The 12,279-nt window shown below is 45.0% G+C and overlaps 1 protein-coding gene across 1 annotated transcript in view; it reads right to left on the reverse strand.

Moving 5' to 3' along the window:
- Window positions 1-12,279, reverse strand: part of Myo5c (myosin VC) — a 101,169-nt gene that overhangs the window by 32,706 nt on the left and 56,184 nt on the right. The window contains exons 24-28 of the mRNA XM_008829785.3: window positions 12,068-12,131; window positions 9,159-9,339; window positions 5,301-5,394; window positions 4,967-5,030; window positions 4,172-4,252 (exon numbers count right to left, since the gene is read on the reverse strand). Of these exons, the coding sequence (XP_008828007.1) occupies window positions 4,172-4,252; window positions 4,967-5,030; window positions 5,301-5,394; window positions 9,159-9,339; window positions 12,068-12,131 (484 nt within the window). The remainder of the gene's footprint in view (window positions 1-4,171; window positions 4,253-4,966; window positions 5,031-5,300; window positions 5,395-9,158; window positions 9,340-12,067; window positions 12,132-12,279) is intronic.

Raw genomic sequence — 12,279 nt, forward strand, 5'->3', positions numbered from 1 at the left:
ATAAAATTGACTATGTCCTGGAACAAGTCTAACTTTCTTCCCTTCACCACCTACTCCAATGTCTAACTGCCTTCTTTTGTGCATCCAGCAATAGATTTCTACTGACAGCAGTACCAGTTACCACCCTTCTCTACCCAGGAACAGAAAAAAGATTTCACTGACTCTCATCTAAGTGGATTCAAACAACTGGCTAACCATTTAATTTTCATTTTCAGCAAGTAAGCCTACAAATGCCTCACTAACTACTCTCTCCAGTATAGCATGCATCACTCCTCTTTTCCTATAGAAAAAGGAAGCCCAAAACTGTGTTAATCTCTCTTTGTCCACCTTTTGTGTACTAGTACATTCCAGGTGTGAGAAGCTTTTCTCCTGCACAGCTGCTAGCAGAGAAAAATCTTCTTCCCCCTGCTGGTAGAGATCGAACTTACACTGGATGCTGGAGGCGTTGCTATGGCGACAACTGCTACAAGCTGCACCTGATCCTGCTCTGGCTGAGACAAGCTGAACTAAGCAATAACATCTGTGACTGAAGCCTAGAATCTCTCCAACAAAAAATGAACTCTCTCGCCAGGATTGTGCTCCACAACAGAAGAACATTGGACTTGATAACATGGGGAGGGTATATGGTACTGGGAAAAATGCTGTTTCTTTGTAAATGAATCAAATGTTGTTGAAACTGATGTTAACACTCTTAAAAAACTTTGTAATCTATTTCAACCCACCAAACAATTAGGTTGGCTTAACAATCCCTTGTTTGCATAGCTCCAAACCCCTTGTTGCCCCCTGGTAATACTGTGTATTATTTTTGATACTTGCTCACTGTTTTTAAGATTTCCTTGCTGACAAATTACTGCCATTTGCTAAAATCACTACAAAACAGGTCATGGTCAATTATCAGACTTTGGATTCTCCCGAGATGAGATGAGTTGGACCTTAGGGTTGGTAATGGCACTTCTCCATATTTAAATCAAAGAGGAGGAGATGTTGGGGACCCCTGTTGTGTAAAGTAGCAGTCTCTCCATGTCTGGATAGCCATGGGCTCGGCTTCATATGCAGAGACTCCTTTTATCAGCAGGGTGCCTTCCCAGCACCTTCCTGACTCATCTTTGAAGTAGCCGTCACAGAAACATGGCCTCCGGCTCTGAAACTGCCAGGTTTTCCTGTGTGATTTTCAGGCAGTCTGACAGCCTGGCAGGAGCCCACCACCACATGTAAATGAGGCATCCTAAAAGCACCTACCAACTAAGGTTTTGCCACTGCCCCCACAGTATAAAATATCCTGCTTTCCCCTAATTAATCGAAGCTGGATCACTAAGGCCTGGAGCCGAGCTGAGTCACAGAATAAAGGGGCTGTACCACTGACTGAGCTGAGTTCTGTGTCTTACTGCCTATGATCCAGCCTTCCCGGAGAGGGCTGTCTCTTCGTAAGCCATGACTCATGGAAGCCCAGCTTTCGCCGTCTCCGCACCTTCCCACGCGATCCGGCAGCTGACGGATCTCCTATCTCGAGGAAGTGCACGGTGGATTGGGACGGAACTCAACCGGGCCAGCCCCGGTAGCAGAGAGCCTCAACAATGTGGAGAAGCAGGGACCCGCCTGGGAGCACAGCGGTCAGTAGAGTCGCCAGCACCCAGTAGACGCGGAGACCCACAGCAACGCGGTGCAGGACATGCGCACACCCCAGCAACGCGGTGCACGACCCGCCGCACCCCAGCGTGAGACCGGCGCCACACCTAGCAGCTGGTGCCCCGAGATCCCCGCATGCCCATAGTAGCCAGTGCTCTTTTTTAAAAGGTATTTTTATTGGCTGGGCATGGTGGCACATGCCTTTAATCGCAGCACTCGGGAGGCAGAGGCAGGCGGATCTCTGTGAGTTCAAGGCTAGCCTGGTCTACATGGTGAGTTCCAGGACAGCTGGGGCTACAGGGAGACCCTGTCTCAAAAAGACCAAAAAAATTTTTTTAATTTATTATTTTTATTTTATGTGTATATGTGTATTGCCTGTATGTAGGTAAGTGTACCCATGTCATGCAATGCCCTCAGATGACAGAAGAGGCCCTCAGATCCCCTGGAACTGGAGTTACGGACAGTTGTCCCCTGACATGTGGGTGCTGGGATTTGAACCTGGGTCTTCTGCAAGAACACCAATATTCTTAACTGCTGAGACATCTCTCCAGCCTCGAGTAGCCAGTACTCTTAACCACTGAGCCATGTCTTCAGCCCCAAAGAAGCTTCTTTTTGCCATAGATAGAAATTAATACAGAGACCTACAACTGCAAAGAATGAGACCAGAGTCCTCAGCCCTAAATCTACATCACACCTTCTCCCCGAGGCTGAGGGATCTTTGGGGAAGAGAGAGTGGGAAGATTTTAAGAGCCAGAGGTGGTGAATGACTACAGTGAAACAGTGTTTTCTGGACACAACAGGGCAGTTACACATAGGAACTCAGAGTGGCTGTGACAGCTTGCATAAGCTTGCAAGCTCAAACCAGACAAAATCCCAGCATGCAGATGGGAGATGGACAAGATGCCCCACCCCTAGCTGAGGAGCTACTGGCAGTTGATAACTGCTGGGAGAGGTAGAGTCAGTTTTCTATAAAACTGGGTCCCTAGTACGGTCGATCACATTCCGGCAGGTAGCCTCACACCAAGAGTATATGGGCAGCACAAACTGAGCTTGATGGGTTTTAATAATAATAAAAAAGAGGACACAAAGTTGTTTAAGGAAGGAGGGTGCTGGACTTGAGCTGGGGGAGCGGATGAAAATGATAAAAACACATTGTATGAAATTCTCCACAAATTAATTAAATACAACACAACAGCAAACATTATATAGGGTTAATATGCAGTTAATGATAAAGGTATTTCATGTTAGAAGCAATTCCAATTACATTTTTGCCATTAGTTTAGAATCGCTGCTCTGCATGATACCACAATCATGCATGGATAGGCATCCTTATATGCTTATGAGGCTCCATAGCCTGAGGGGGCCCCAGTGTGAGCCTTTGGGGGACCCTGCTATGTCTGTGGTATGACCCGGTGTGGTGGTTTGAATGAGAATGTCCCCCATAGGCTCCAAGTATTTGAACACTTGGCAGTTGGTGAGGCTCTTTGGGGAGGACATAGAACTTTTCAGGAGGTACAGCCTAGCTGGAGGAAGCATGTCAGTGGGGGCGGGCTTGAGAGCACATAGCCTAGTTTCCATTTCCAGTTTCTCTCTCTGCTTCCTGTGCCAGCTTGAAGATGTGTGCACTCAGCTTTCTGCTCTGATGGCCTCCTTCCATGATACCCTACCATGATGGGTTCTTATCCCTCTGGAACTGATAAACTCTTCCTTCTATAAGTTTCCTTGGTCATAGTGTTTTATCACAGCAACAGAAAATAACTAATGCACACCAGTGACTGTGGGGAGGCTGTGCATAATGGCAGGATATGATAACTCTATTTTATTTTTTGAGATAGAGTCTCACTTTGTACACCAGGCTGGCCTCAAAATCACAGAGCTCTACCTACCTCTGCCTCCTGACTGCTGAGATTAAAGGTGTGTGCCAGCACACCCAGTGAGAACTTTATTTTCTATTCAGTTTTGCTGTGAACCTAAAACTATTATAATAAGTTAGCTTATTAATTTAAAGAAATGCAAAACTCCTTCAGTTCAATTATACCTCTACATTGACAGCAACAGTGGCTGCTTATATGATGTAGCCAGGGTGTTTTTGTTTCTGTTTTGGGTTTTTTTATTTGTCTGTTTTTTGAGACAGGGTCTATATCCCAGGCTGGCCTTGAACTGCCTAAGTGGCCATGGATGACCTTAAACTTCTGATCTTCCTCCCAAGTGCTGGGATTAAAGGCATGCATCACCATACCTAGTCTATGCAGTGCTGGGGATGAAACCCAGGGTTTTTATATCCTAGGCAGACACTCTCCCTGTCCTCCATCCAAGCCCTGTAACCAGTTTTTATCATACAGATTACGGGGTCCATACATTACCAGGAAGTTTATCCCATAAGGAGGCTGTGCCTCCTCACTAAAAAAAAAATTACTGAATTCTCAGAGGGTTATTAGATAATTCTATTAAGAATTTACATTTCAAATCTAGGTAAGATGAATTTTTGATTTCCAATAGTCTATTGTCTCTGAAAAAGAAAACAGAACCCAGGGGAGTTTCTAACCGAGTTGCCTTCTTTAGTCCTTCGTAGGCAAACCAGAGTTCTCCATCTTCATTTAAATGTTCCAGATCTTCCACAGAGAGCCTGAAAATACAAGGACAGTAAGAATGTCTACCTTTGCTCATGTTTTACATGGTTTGTGTTTATGTTCATATTTAAATACCTGTGCATGTGGGAGGCCAGAAGACCACCTTGGGTGGTATTCCTCAGGCACAGTCCATTTTTTAAAAAATATTTTATTATTTTTATTTTATGTGTATGAGTGTATTACCTGCATGTATGTGAGTGTACCTGTGTCGTGCAATGCCTCAGAGATAAGAAGAGGGCTTCAGATTCCCCTGGAAGTGGAATTAAGGACGGTTCATAGCTACCATGTGGGTGCTGGGAATTGAACCTGGGTCCTCTGCAAGAGCGGTCAGTGCTCTTAACCTCATGCCATTTTTTTTAAGATTTTATTTTATTATTATCATTATTATTATTATTATTATTATTATTATTGTGTGTGTGTGTGTATACATGAGTGCAGGTGTCTCTGGAGGCCAGAGGAGGGCTTCAGATCCCCTGGAACTGGACTTACAGGTAATTGTCAGTCACCTGATATAGGTTACATCTAGATCCTCCTGCCTCAGCTTCCCCAGCTGTGATTATAAGCATGTGACACCATGCTTGGTTTTTTGCTTATGGTTCTGGGGATCAAACTCATATACTCATATTTTCAAGGCAAGCACATTATTGAGCTGCCTCTCCAGCCTGGGTTTTTGCATGTCTGAAAATGTCTGATAATGTAGAAGTGATCACCTGCTTCTAACGTCCTCGATGTCATAGCTCTCCAGAAGCTGTTTTGTGACCTCTGACATCTTTTCTGGAAGGAAAGACAGAGCTGTGGAAATCGAATCTGAACATGTCTCTTTTCCCTGTGATCTCCCTAGGGCTGTTTCCTACAGTCTCCAGCAGAATAGCTCACCAGCTGTCCACCCAATCAACTAACCACCCTCCTAGGTATTCAACCAACTAGCCATCCAGACCACAGTCAACCAGCCCAGCTTCCAGCAGCAAAGGACACATCTCCACAGCGACACACACCTGAACAAGTTTGCACCCCAGAGAGACAAGTGAATCATGCTGCAGTTACCTCTCATCTCCCGTTTCTGTGACTGCACATGCTTTTCCACATCTATCTTCTGCGCCTGCAGTAGCTCTATCTCCTTTTCAAACTCAGAGATGGTCTATATCAGAGCAACGGCCAAACCCGGTGAAGAGAAAACAGACAAGGGACACAACTGTCAGGGAGCATGCGGGGCCTCCCAGCTGAAATCCTGTCCAACCCTTGTGGCCAGCAGAGCTTGCCCTGAAGCAGCTCAGCTGCTCAGGATGCTGCAGTTTCCAGATCAACTTGACTGCAGGGATTAGCCTCCTTATTATGTAAAGGCAGAAAATAACCACCCAAACTTGCAGGTGGAGGGATGAGGGCAAGTCGAGAAGTTAAATCGCAGGGACCAAAACCATCTTTTGGCAGACAGTAAGTCTGAAAAGAGGGGGAAGGCAAAGGTGCCACTTTCCTAGGCAGCCTTTGGCTTCAGTTAGGCTTAGAGAGGAGAGGCAGGATGAGGCCAGCTGTTCTGGGAGGGGTAGCCTGGACATGGAATTTCCAACAGGCTGCAGCCACTGCTGTTCACCGTGCAAGCTCGGCTGGAGGAAGATCATGGGGTTGTATTTTTTTGTAGCTAAGACAGAAAGACTCTCAGAGACACCAGGGCTGACTGACTCTCCTTAGCATTTTCTGTTGCTGGGTGTTCACAGGCTCTAGCTCCTGCTTCCACGACAGGTAGAAAGGGGAATCAAAACTTTGACAGACGTAGACACCCAATCCTCACAGACCTGTGAGGTGAGTAGAACAAGCCTGTATCAATTAGAAAATGAATCTACACTGAATTGAAGACCACATGCCAAGTTCATAGGGAGCCAGGGCTGTCTAGTCTGAAGCCGCGCTCCTCTTGCAATGTTTCTGTAAACGTTCCCAGTCACGTTCACATTTACTTAGGATCTTCAGACTTTGGGCTACAGGCCTCATAAATCAGGCATTTTAATGCACCAGAGGAAGCGAGCGACACCTACTGGTGCCTCAGTCTAAGTGCAAGCTCACGGTCTCCCAAATGGAAGACCAGCCAGACTGCCTGACTCCCATAGATTGACATCCCTTTCTCTGTGACTGCTCAGAATGAACCAGTCACAGCACTATGATCACAGATCCAGTCTCCCACATTTAAGCAACAGGAGACCAGGACTAGAAAAGATGGACAGGCAGCTCCAGTGGTGCAAGTGGTTATCGTCTGGTATTTACACGAAAAGATAAACAGCTCTGCTGGGAAATAGCTGAATCCAGAAGCTCTTACAAACCACACTGGCTGTCTCACAGTCACACAGAACATTTGCACCACCTCGAAGGGTATCCTCTGATATGTATCTTACATGTTTAGTGGAAGTTTAACAGATTTCTGACTTTACAGTGAATTGCCTTGCATGTGAGAGCAGAGTGTAGCATGGCTGTGTACTGCTCCCCGGACGAGTGCAGCATGGCTCTGTACTGCTCCCTGTACTAAGTACACGCCAGAAATCTCCATTCTAAAATTTCATTTCACCCAGTACTCTGTACTGAACAATCAGATGGGTGCTGCCACCAGCACTGGGAGGCTGAGGCAGGAGGATCTTGAGATTGAGGCCTGGTCTACATACTGAGACCTTGTTTCAAAACAAACTCCCAAGAACACAGGGTTGTATATATTTAAGATTTCTGGTAAGGAAATATCTAAGTCAAGCCTTGATTGTCCATACATGGATCATTTATTTATTATTTTAAAAAAGATTTATTTATTTTTATGTTTTCAGATGTTTTGCCTGCATGTGTATGTGTACCACATGCATGCAGAGCCTGTGGAGGTCAGAAGAGGGCATCAGATCCCCTGGAGTCAGAGTTGTAAAGGGTTGTGTGTCGCCATGTGAGTACTGGGCACTGAACCTGGTTCCTCTGTTAGAGCAGCAAATGTTCTTAACCACAGAGCCAAGTCTGAAGCCCCTTTATTGTTATTTTTAAATTTTGCTTTTCTCGAGAGTTTTTTTAAATGAAATTTCTATGAATATTTATTTATTTTATAATAAATATAGATAGCATGTACAATTAAACAATAAAAATGTTCTATGTGATTTTTCTCTCTCAGCTTTTAAATTTCATTTTAGCTTTAATTACAAATTAACAAAGTATAATTATATGTATTTATGTGTGATGAAGTGATGTTGTGATTTATGAATGCAATGTAGAATAATTAAGTATATATCTATCTTCTCAAATACTTGCCATTTTTTTGTAGTAAGAACATTTGAAATTTATTCTCTTAGTAATTTTGAAATACACAATATTTTATTACTAACTGTATTCACCAATGTAGAATAGATCTTTTTTTTGTTCTTGTTGTTGTTTTTACATTTTTTTGTTGTTGTTTTTGTTGTTGTTTTTATGGACAGGATCTCCCTAGTCTGCCTGGAAGTCACTATGTAGACCAGGCTGGCCTGGATCTCACAGAGATCCATCTACTTCTGCTTCCCAAGGCCTAGGATTAAAGACATGCACCACCACGCCCAGCATAGATCTTTTTTTTAAGGCAAGGTCTCATGTAGTCTAGCCTGACCTCAAACACTCTATGTAGCTGAGGATGACCTTGAACTTCTGATCCTCTTGCCTCCATCTCTTCAATGCTGGGATTATAGGAAGGCACTAATAAACCCAATTTCTGTGGTGCTTTGAGGCAAACCCAGGGCCTCCACACATACTAGGCAGGCACGCTACTGACAGCTGTATCTCTAGTCCTGAATCATTACGCTTGTGGATTTTCTGATAACAGTATAAATGGAAGTTTATAACAATAATTTCACTTTGATATAAGCATTCATAAATTTATAACAGATGGATAATAGGGATTTGCCTGAATTTATCATCTAATTTGAAAGTATTCTCTTGGTCAATATATTTACATAACTATATAATTGCAATTTAATTTTTTTAATTTACTTATTTAAAAAAATTATTATTTCTATTTTGTGTATATGAGTGTATTGCCTGAATGTAGGTAGGTATACCCATGATGTGCAATGCCCGAGGAGGTCAGAAGAGGGTGTCGGATTCCCTGAAACTGGAGTTATGGACAGTTGTTAGCTGCCATGTGGGTGCTGGGAATTGAACCCAGATCGTAAGAGCAGCCAGTGCTCTCAACCACTGAGTCATCATCTCTCCAGCCCACAATAATTGCGATTTTAGTGTTAGAAGCTAACTTTTCAAATATGAAATACAGATATAGTTAGCCTGGGGGCTGGTACTTGGAAGAATGGACACTCAGGTACCGCTTGCCTTTGGCTGTTAGGAATACTCCAGTTGTCTGATCCCTTAGGAACATGGGATGTTGTCAGGTTTGGGCTGGAGGCTACTCAGGCCAAGCTCACGGGCGGCAGCCTTTTTCTCTTTCTACCCTAGCAGCTGCTGTTAAAGAAATGGCAGGCCGTCTACTGTGTCTCTCTGTGACTCTGTAATTCTCACTTCCCCTAAAAAAGTTTACCAAGTAGCCTCAGCAACCAGGGGCGACAGGTGGCACACCGAGTGTGATGGACACACATTAGCTAAAAGCTGAAGCTTTACCCCTCCGCTGCTGCTCACAGAGCTGAGACGTGACTAAAAGTACAACTGTTCCCAACTACATGGCATGGGATCTCCCCACTCTTTCTGAAGCCTATAAGAGGGGATCCCACATTGCCTTGTTGGCCTGAATGCTTTTCAGAGCCCCTGCCATTCCACTTGTGGTATTAATAACTCTTCTAAATAAATCTCTTACCCAAAGGATGCTCCACCCTGGTGTCCCTCTTGAACCCCAAATCTGAGACTGTTACGCCATCTCTGTGCAGGTCAAGGGCACCACCAGAGGATGCGAAAGTCAGTGCACCCCACCTTTGCCTGCTTGCTCAGGCGAGCCACCTCCCCCTTCAGGCTTTCAGAGGTGACCCGTTCCTCGTCCAGCTGACGATGGAGCTGCGTCTTCTCATCCTTGAGAGCTTTAATTTCTTCTTTCAGAGACTCTGTCTGTTTCTCATAGTCCTGTGTTTTCAGCTCAAAACTTTTTTCAAGAAGTCTAGACAGCAAAAGAAGGAAAAAAAATTAGAGTTGTCTTTAGAGTCTTTGAATGAAGAAAATACATCATTCTGAAAATACTAAGAAATACCTTCTCCCAGAGGAAACAGGCTAATCAGGACCCATTGTGATAGTTCCAGTAGTCAATGGGCTTTTTAAAACATGCTGTTTCCTGTTCCCTTAATTTAAAATAAACGCCTTATAATTTCTGGTCTGAGAAATGAGCCTCTGTTGAGATCACAGAGAACACAGGATGGGAGGCTGGACTTCAAGTCACACTGGGTGCTGGGCCATTGCAATCCCAAAGCCATACCTGGGTTCCATGAGGTCTCCTGTGTGGGGGCAGTTCCCTCCGCAAAGACCTGGCAGATTCTGTCAAGTCTTGGTTTTGCTCAGTTCCAAGGGCCCTGCAGGGGCCTGGTTCAGCCCTAAACAAATTAATACAGGCTGAGCACCCACTAGTCCCCCAACCCAAAATCTGAAACACTGGAATTCCAAACTAAACTGCCAGCATGCATTGAAAGGTTTGAGATTTGAAACATTTGGAACTCAGGACTTTGGGAGGAGGGATGCTTGGTTAGTGAAGTCTACATAAAGACCCCACAGCATGGAAACCTCTGAAAGTGAAATTTTTGGCCTCAAGTGTTTTGGGTAAGGAGCTCAACCTGCAGAGCCATTTCTGTATCTAGGAGTCTAGCCTTTCAAGAACTGGAAAAAAAAAAGATTTATTTATTTATTTGTGTGTGTGTGTGTGTGTGTGTGTGTGCGTGCGTGCGCTCTTTCACCCATGGAGGCCAGAAGGGGGCATTGGATACCTTGGAGCTGGGGATATAGGTATTTGTGAACACCCAGCTTATTACAGGGGTGCTGGGATCTGAACTCAGGTCATCATGATGACCCAGCAAGTGTTCTTAAACACTGAATCATCTCTCTAGCACCCCTTTCAAGAATTTCTACAAAGGGAGGTGCCCCAAAGTGCACAGAAACCCAACTCCTTGTGAAAGGGTCACTGAATTAAATAAGTGATGATCAACTAAGAAAACAACGAAAAAGAGACATGAGAGCTAGCCCAGCTTCCTGTAGGCCCTAGCGCCTGATCAGAACTGAGGCACTCCCGGGAGTTCCCAGAGCTGGTGAGCACAGTGTCTATGGTACCAGCCCACAGCATGCTGTGATCTGTTCTTACAGTGCCATGGAAGAAGTTGTGAGGAAGAGAGTCACACTCCCCAAAGACTTCTTGATTTCCCTTTAGAGATATTAATAATTGTTTAAAATTAGCACCCACCCCCCCAAGAAAAAGATAATATTCTAAGAAGTTAGTGAAATAACCTTTGCAGAAGGAAAGCTGTGACGGGGAGTCTCATGTAAAACAAACCTCAGTCCTGCAGCCTGAGCCTGCTGGGCCTGTCAGAAGCTTTGTGCCCCTGAGGGTTGTGACAGGGGCCAAGTGTCCACAGGTGATTGACCAGGGTTCAAATGGAGCTGCAGGGGGAACTAAGGGAGGATGCAGTTTTGCTCACTTCTCAGACTGACCCAGTAAAAACTGCAGAGAGCTCAGGGTGACCTATGTGGCTGCCTCTGCAAGCCCTCTACAAGAAATGTTCCCTTCCAAGTGTTGCTGCACCCAAGATGCTGGATGAGGTTCTGCCCCTGAAGCTGTGTTCATTGAAAATTCTGCCTAGGTGAATGAGTTAAATAGAAAAACTGATGCAGGGTCATGGGATACTTTGTTTCTGAGCCTGGAGCTCTTCAGAGGTGCATTTATACTGCACTCTGAAATTTTGCCTCTGTACCCAACCCCTAGCTCTGTTACAAACTGCACAGGGAAACTAACTGCACATCATCCCAGTCCCAGACAGCCCTGAACCTTCTGTATCCTATCTCTCTCAAACATCCCACGATGACCCCCTCTTAGATCTAAAAACCATTGCATTGACTCCTTTAGAGAAGGTGAGCCCAGATCAGTCTCTAGAGATTGCTACTGATGGGAAAGGGTAGGTCTGGTACAGTCCAAGGTCATAGGGAACTCCTTAAGTTTGTGGGGCAGATTATATACCTTTTTTCCTGGAACAGAAGTGGACAGATGGGGAGGAAGAGGTTTATTTCTTAGCCTATAACCTTAATTCTGGGACTTGAGGTGACTTGGAAGGGGTGGGCATCTCTAACTCTCAATGCCTTAGCAACAGAAGGAAAGCAAGAAGTCCCCAAGTCACAGGCCTATGGACAGCAGCAGTATGGACAACTCCAGAGCTCAGCAGCGTTTGAAGGTGGGCGCTGTGGGACTGGGCCCTCAAGACTCTTAAAGTCTCACTTCCTAAAACTACCCACAGCCTGTCCCCTGAGTCTGTGATGTGCTATCTGCAAGCTGAGGAGCAAAACAACATAGCAGGAGAGGACTGGGGATATGGCTTGGCTTGTACAGTGCTGGCTTAGCATGCAAGAAATCTTGCATGGGTTTGATTCCCAGGACAGCTAAGGTGGCACACACCTGTAATCTCAGCACTGGGGAGGTAGAAGCAAGAGTCAGAAAGTCAAGGACATCCTTGGCTACATAGGGAGTTCAAGGGCAGCCAGGGATACATGAGATGTTGCCAGGAGCAAAAGAAAGAAGGAAGAAAGGAAAGGAGGGAGGGAGAGAGGAGAGAGGGAGGGAGGAAGGGAGGGAGGGAGGGAAGAGGGAAACAGCTAAGAGAGAAAGGGCAGCAGCTTCAAGGCACATGGTCCCATACAGTCTTTGCTGCTCCTCTTTTTGCACGTCTTCAAAGAGCTGCCTGGTAAGGTCATCCATTTTTTCTGTGAACAGAGAATGGTCTTTGAAATACATCTGCCAAGCCAATAACTGCCCCATGCTTCCTTTAAGGTAGTGAGAATGTCAGAATCAACACAAAGGGTTTATTACCACTGAGACTCAAGGTGAGGGCACATGTGATTCTTTATAAAC

Source organism: Nannospalax galili, unplaced genomic scaffold (genome assembly GCF_000622305.1).
Source record: "Nannospalax galili isolate Female #2095 unplaced genomic scaffold, S.galili_v1.0 scaffold213, whole genome shotgun sequence".
Taxonomy (NCBI): Eukaryota; Metazoa; Chordata; class Mammalia; order Rodentia; family Spalacidae; genus Nannospalax; species Nannospalax galili.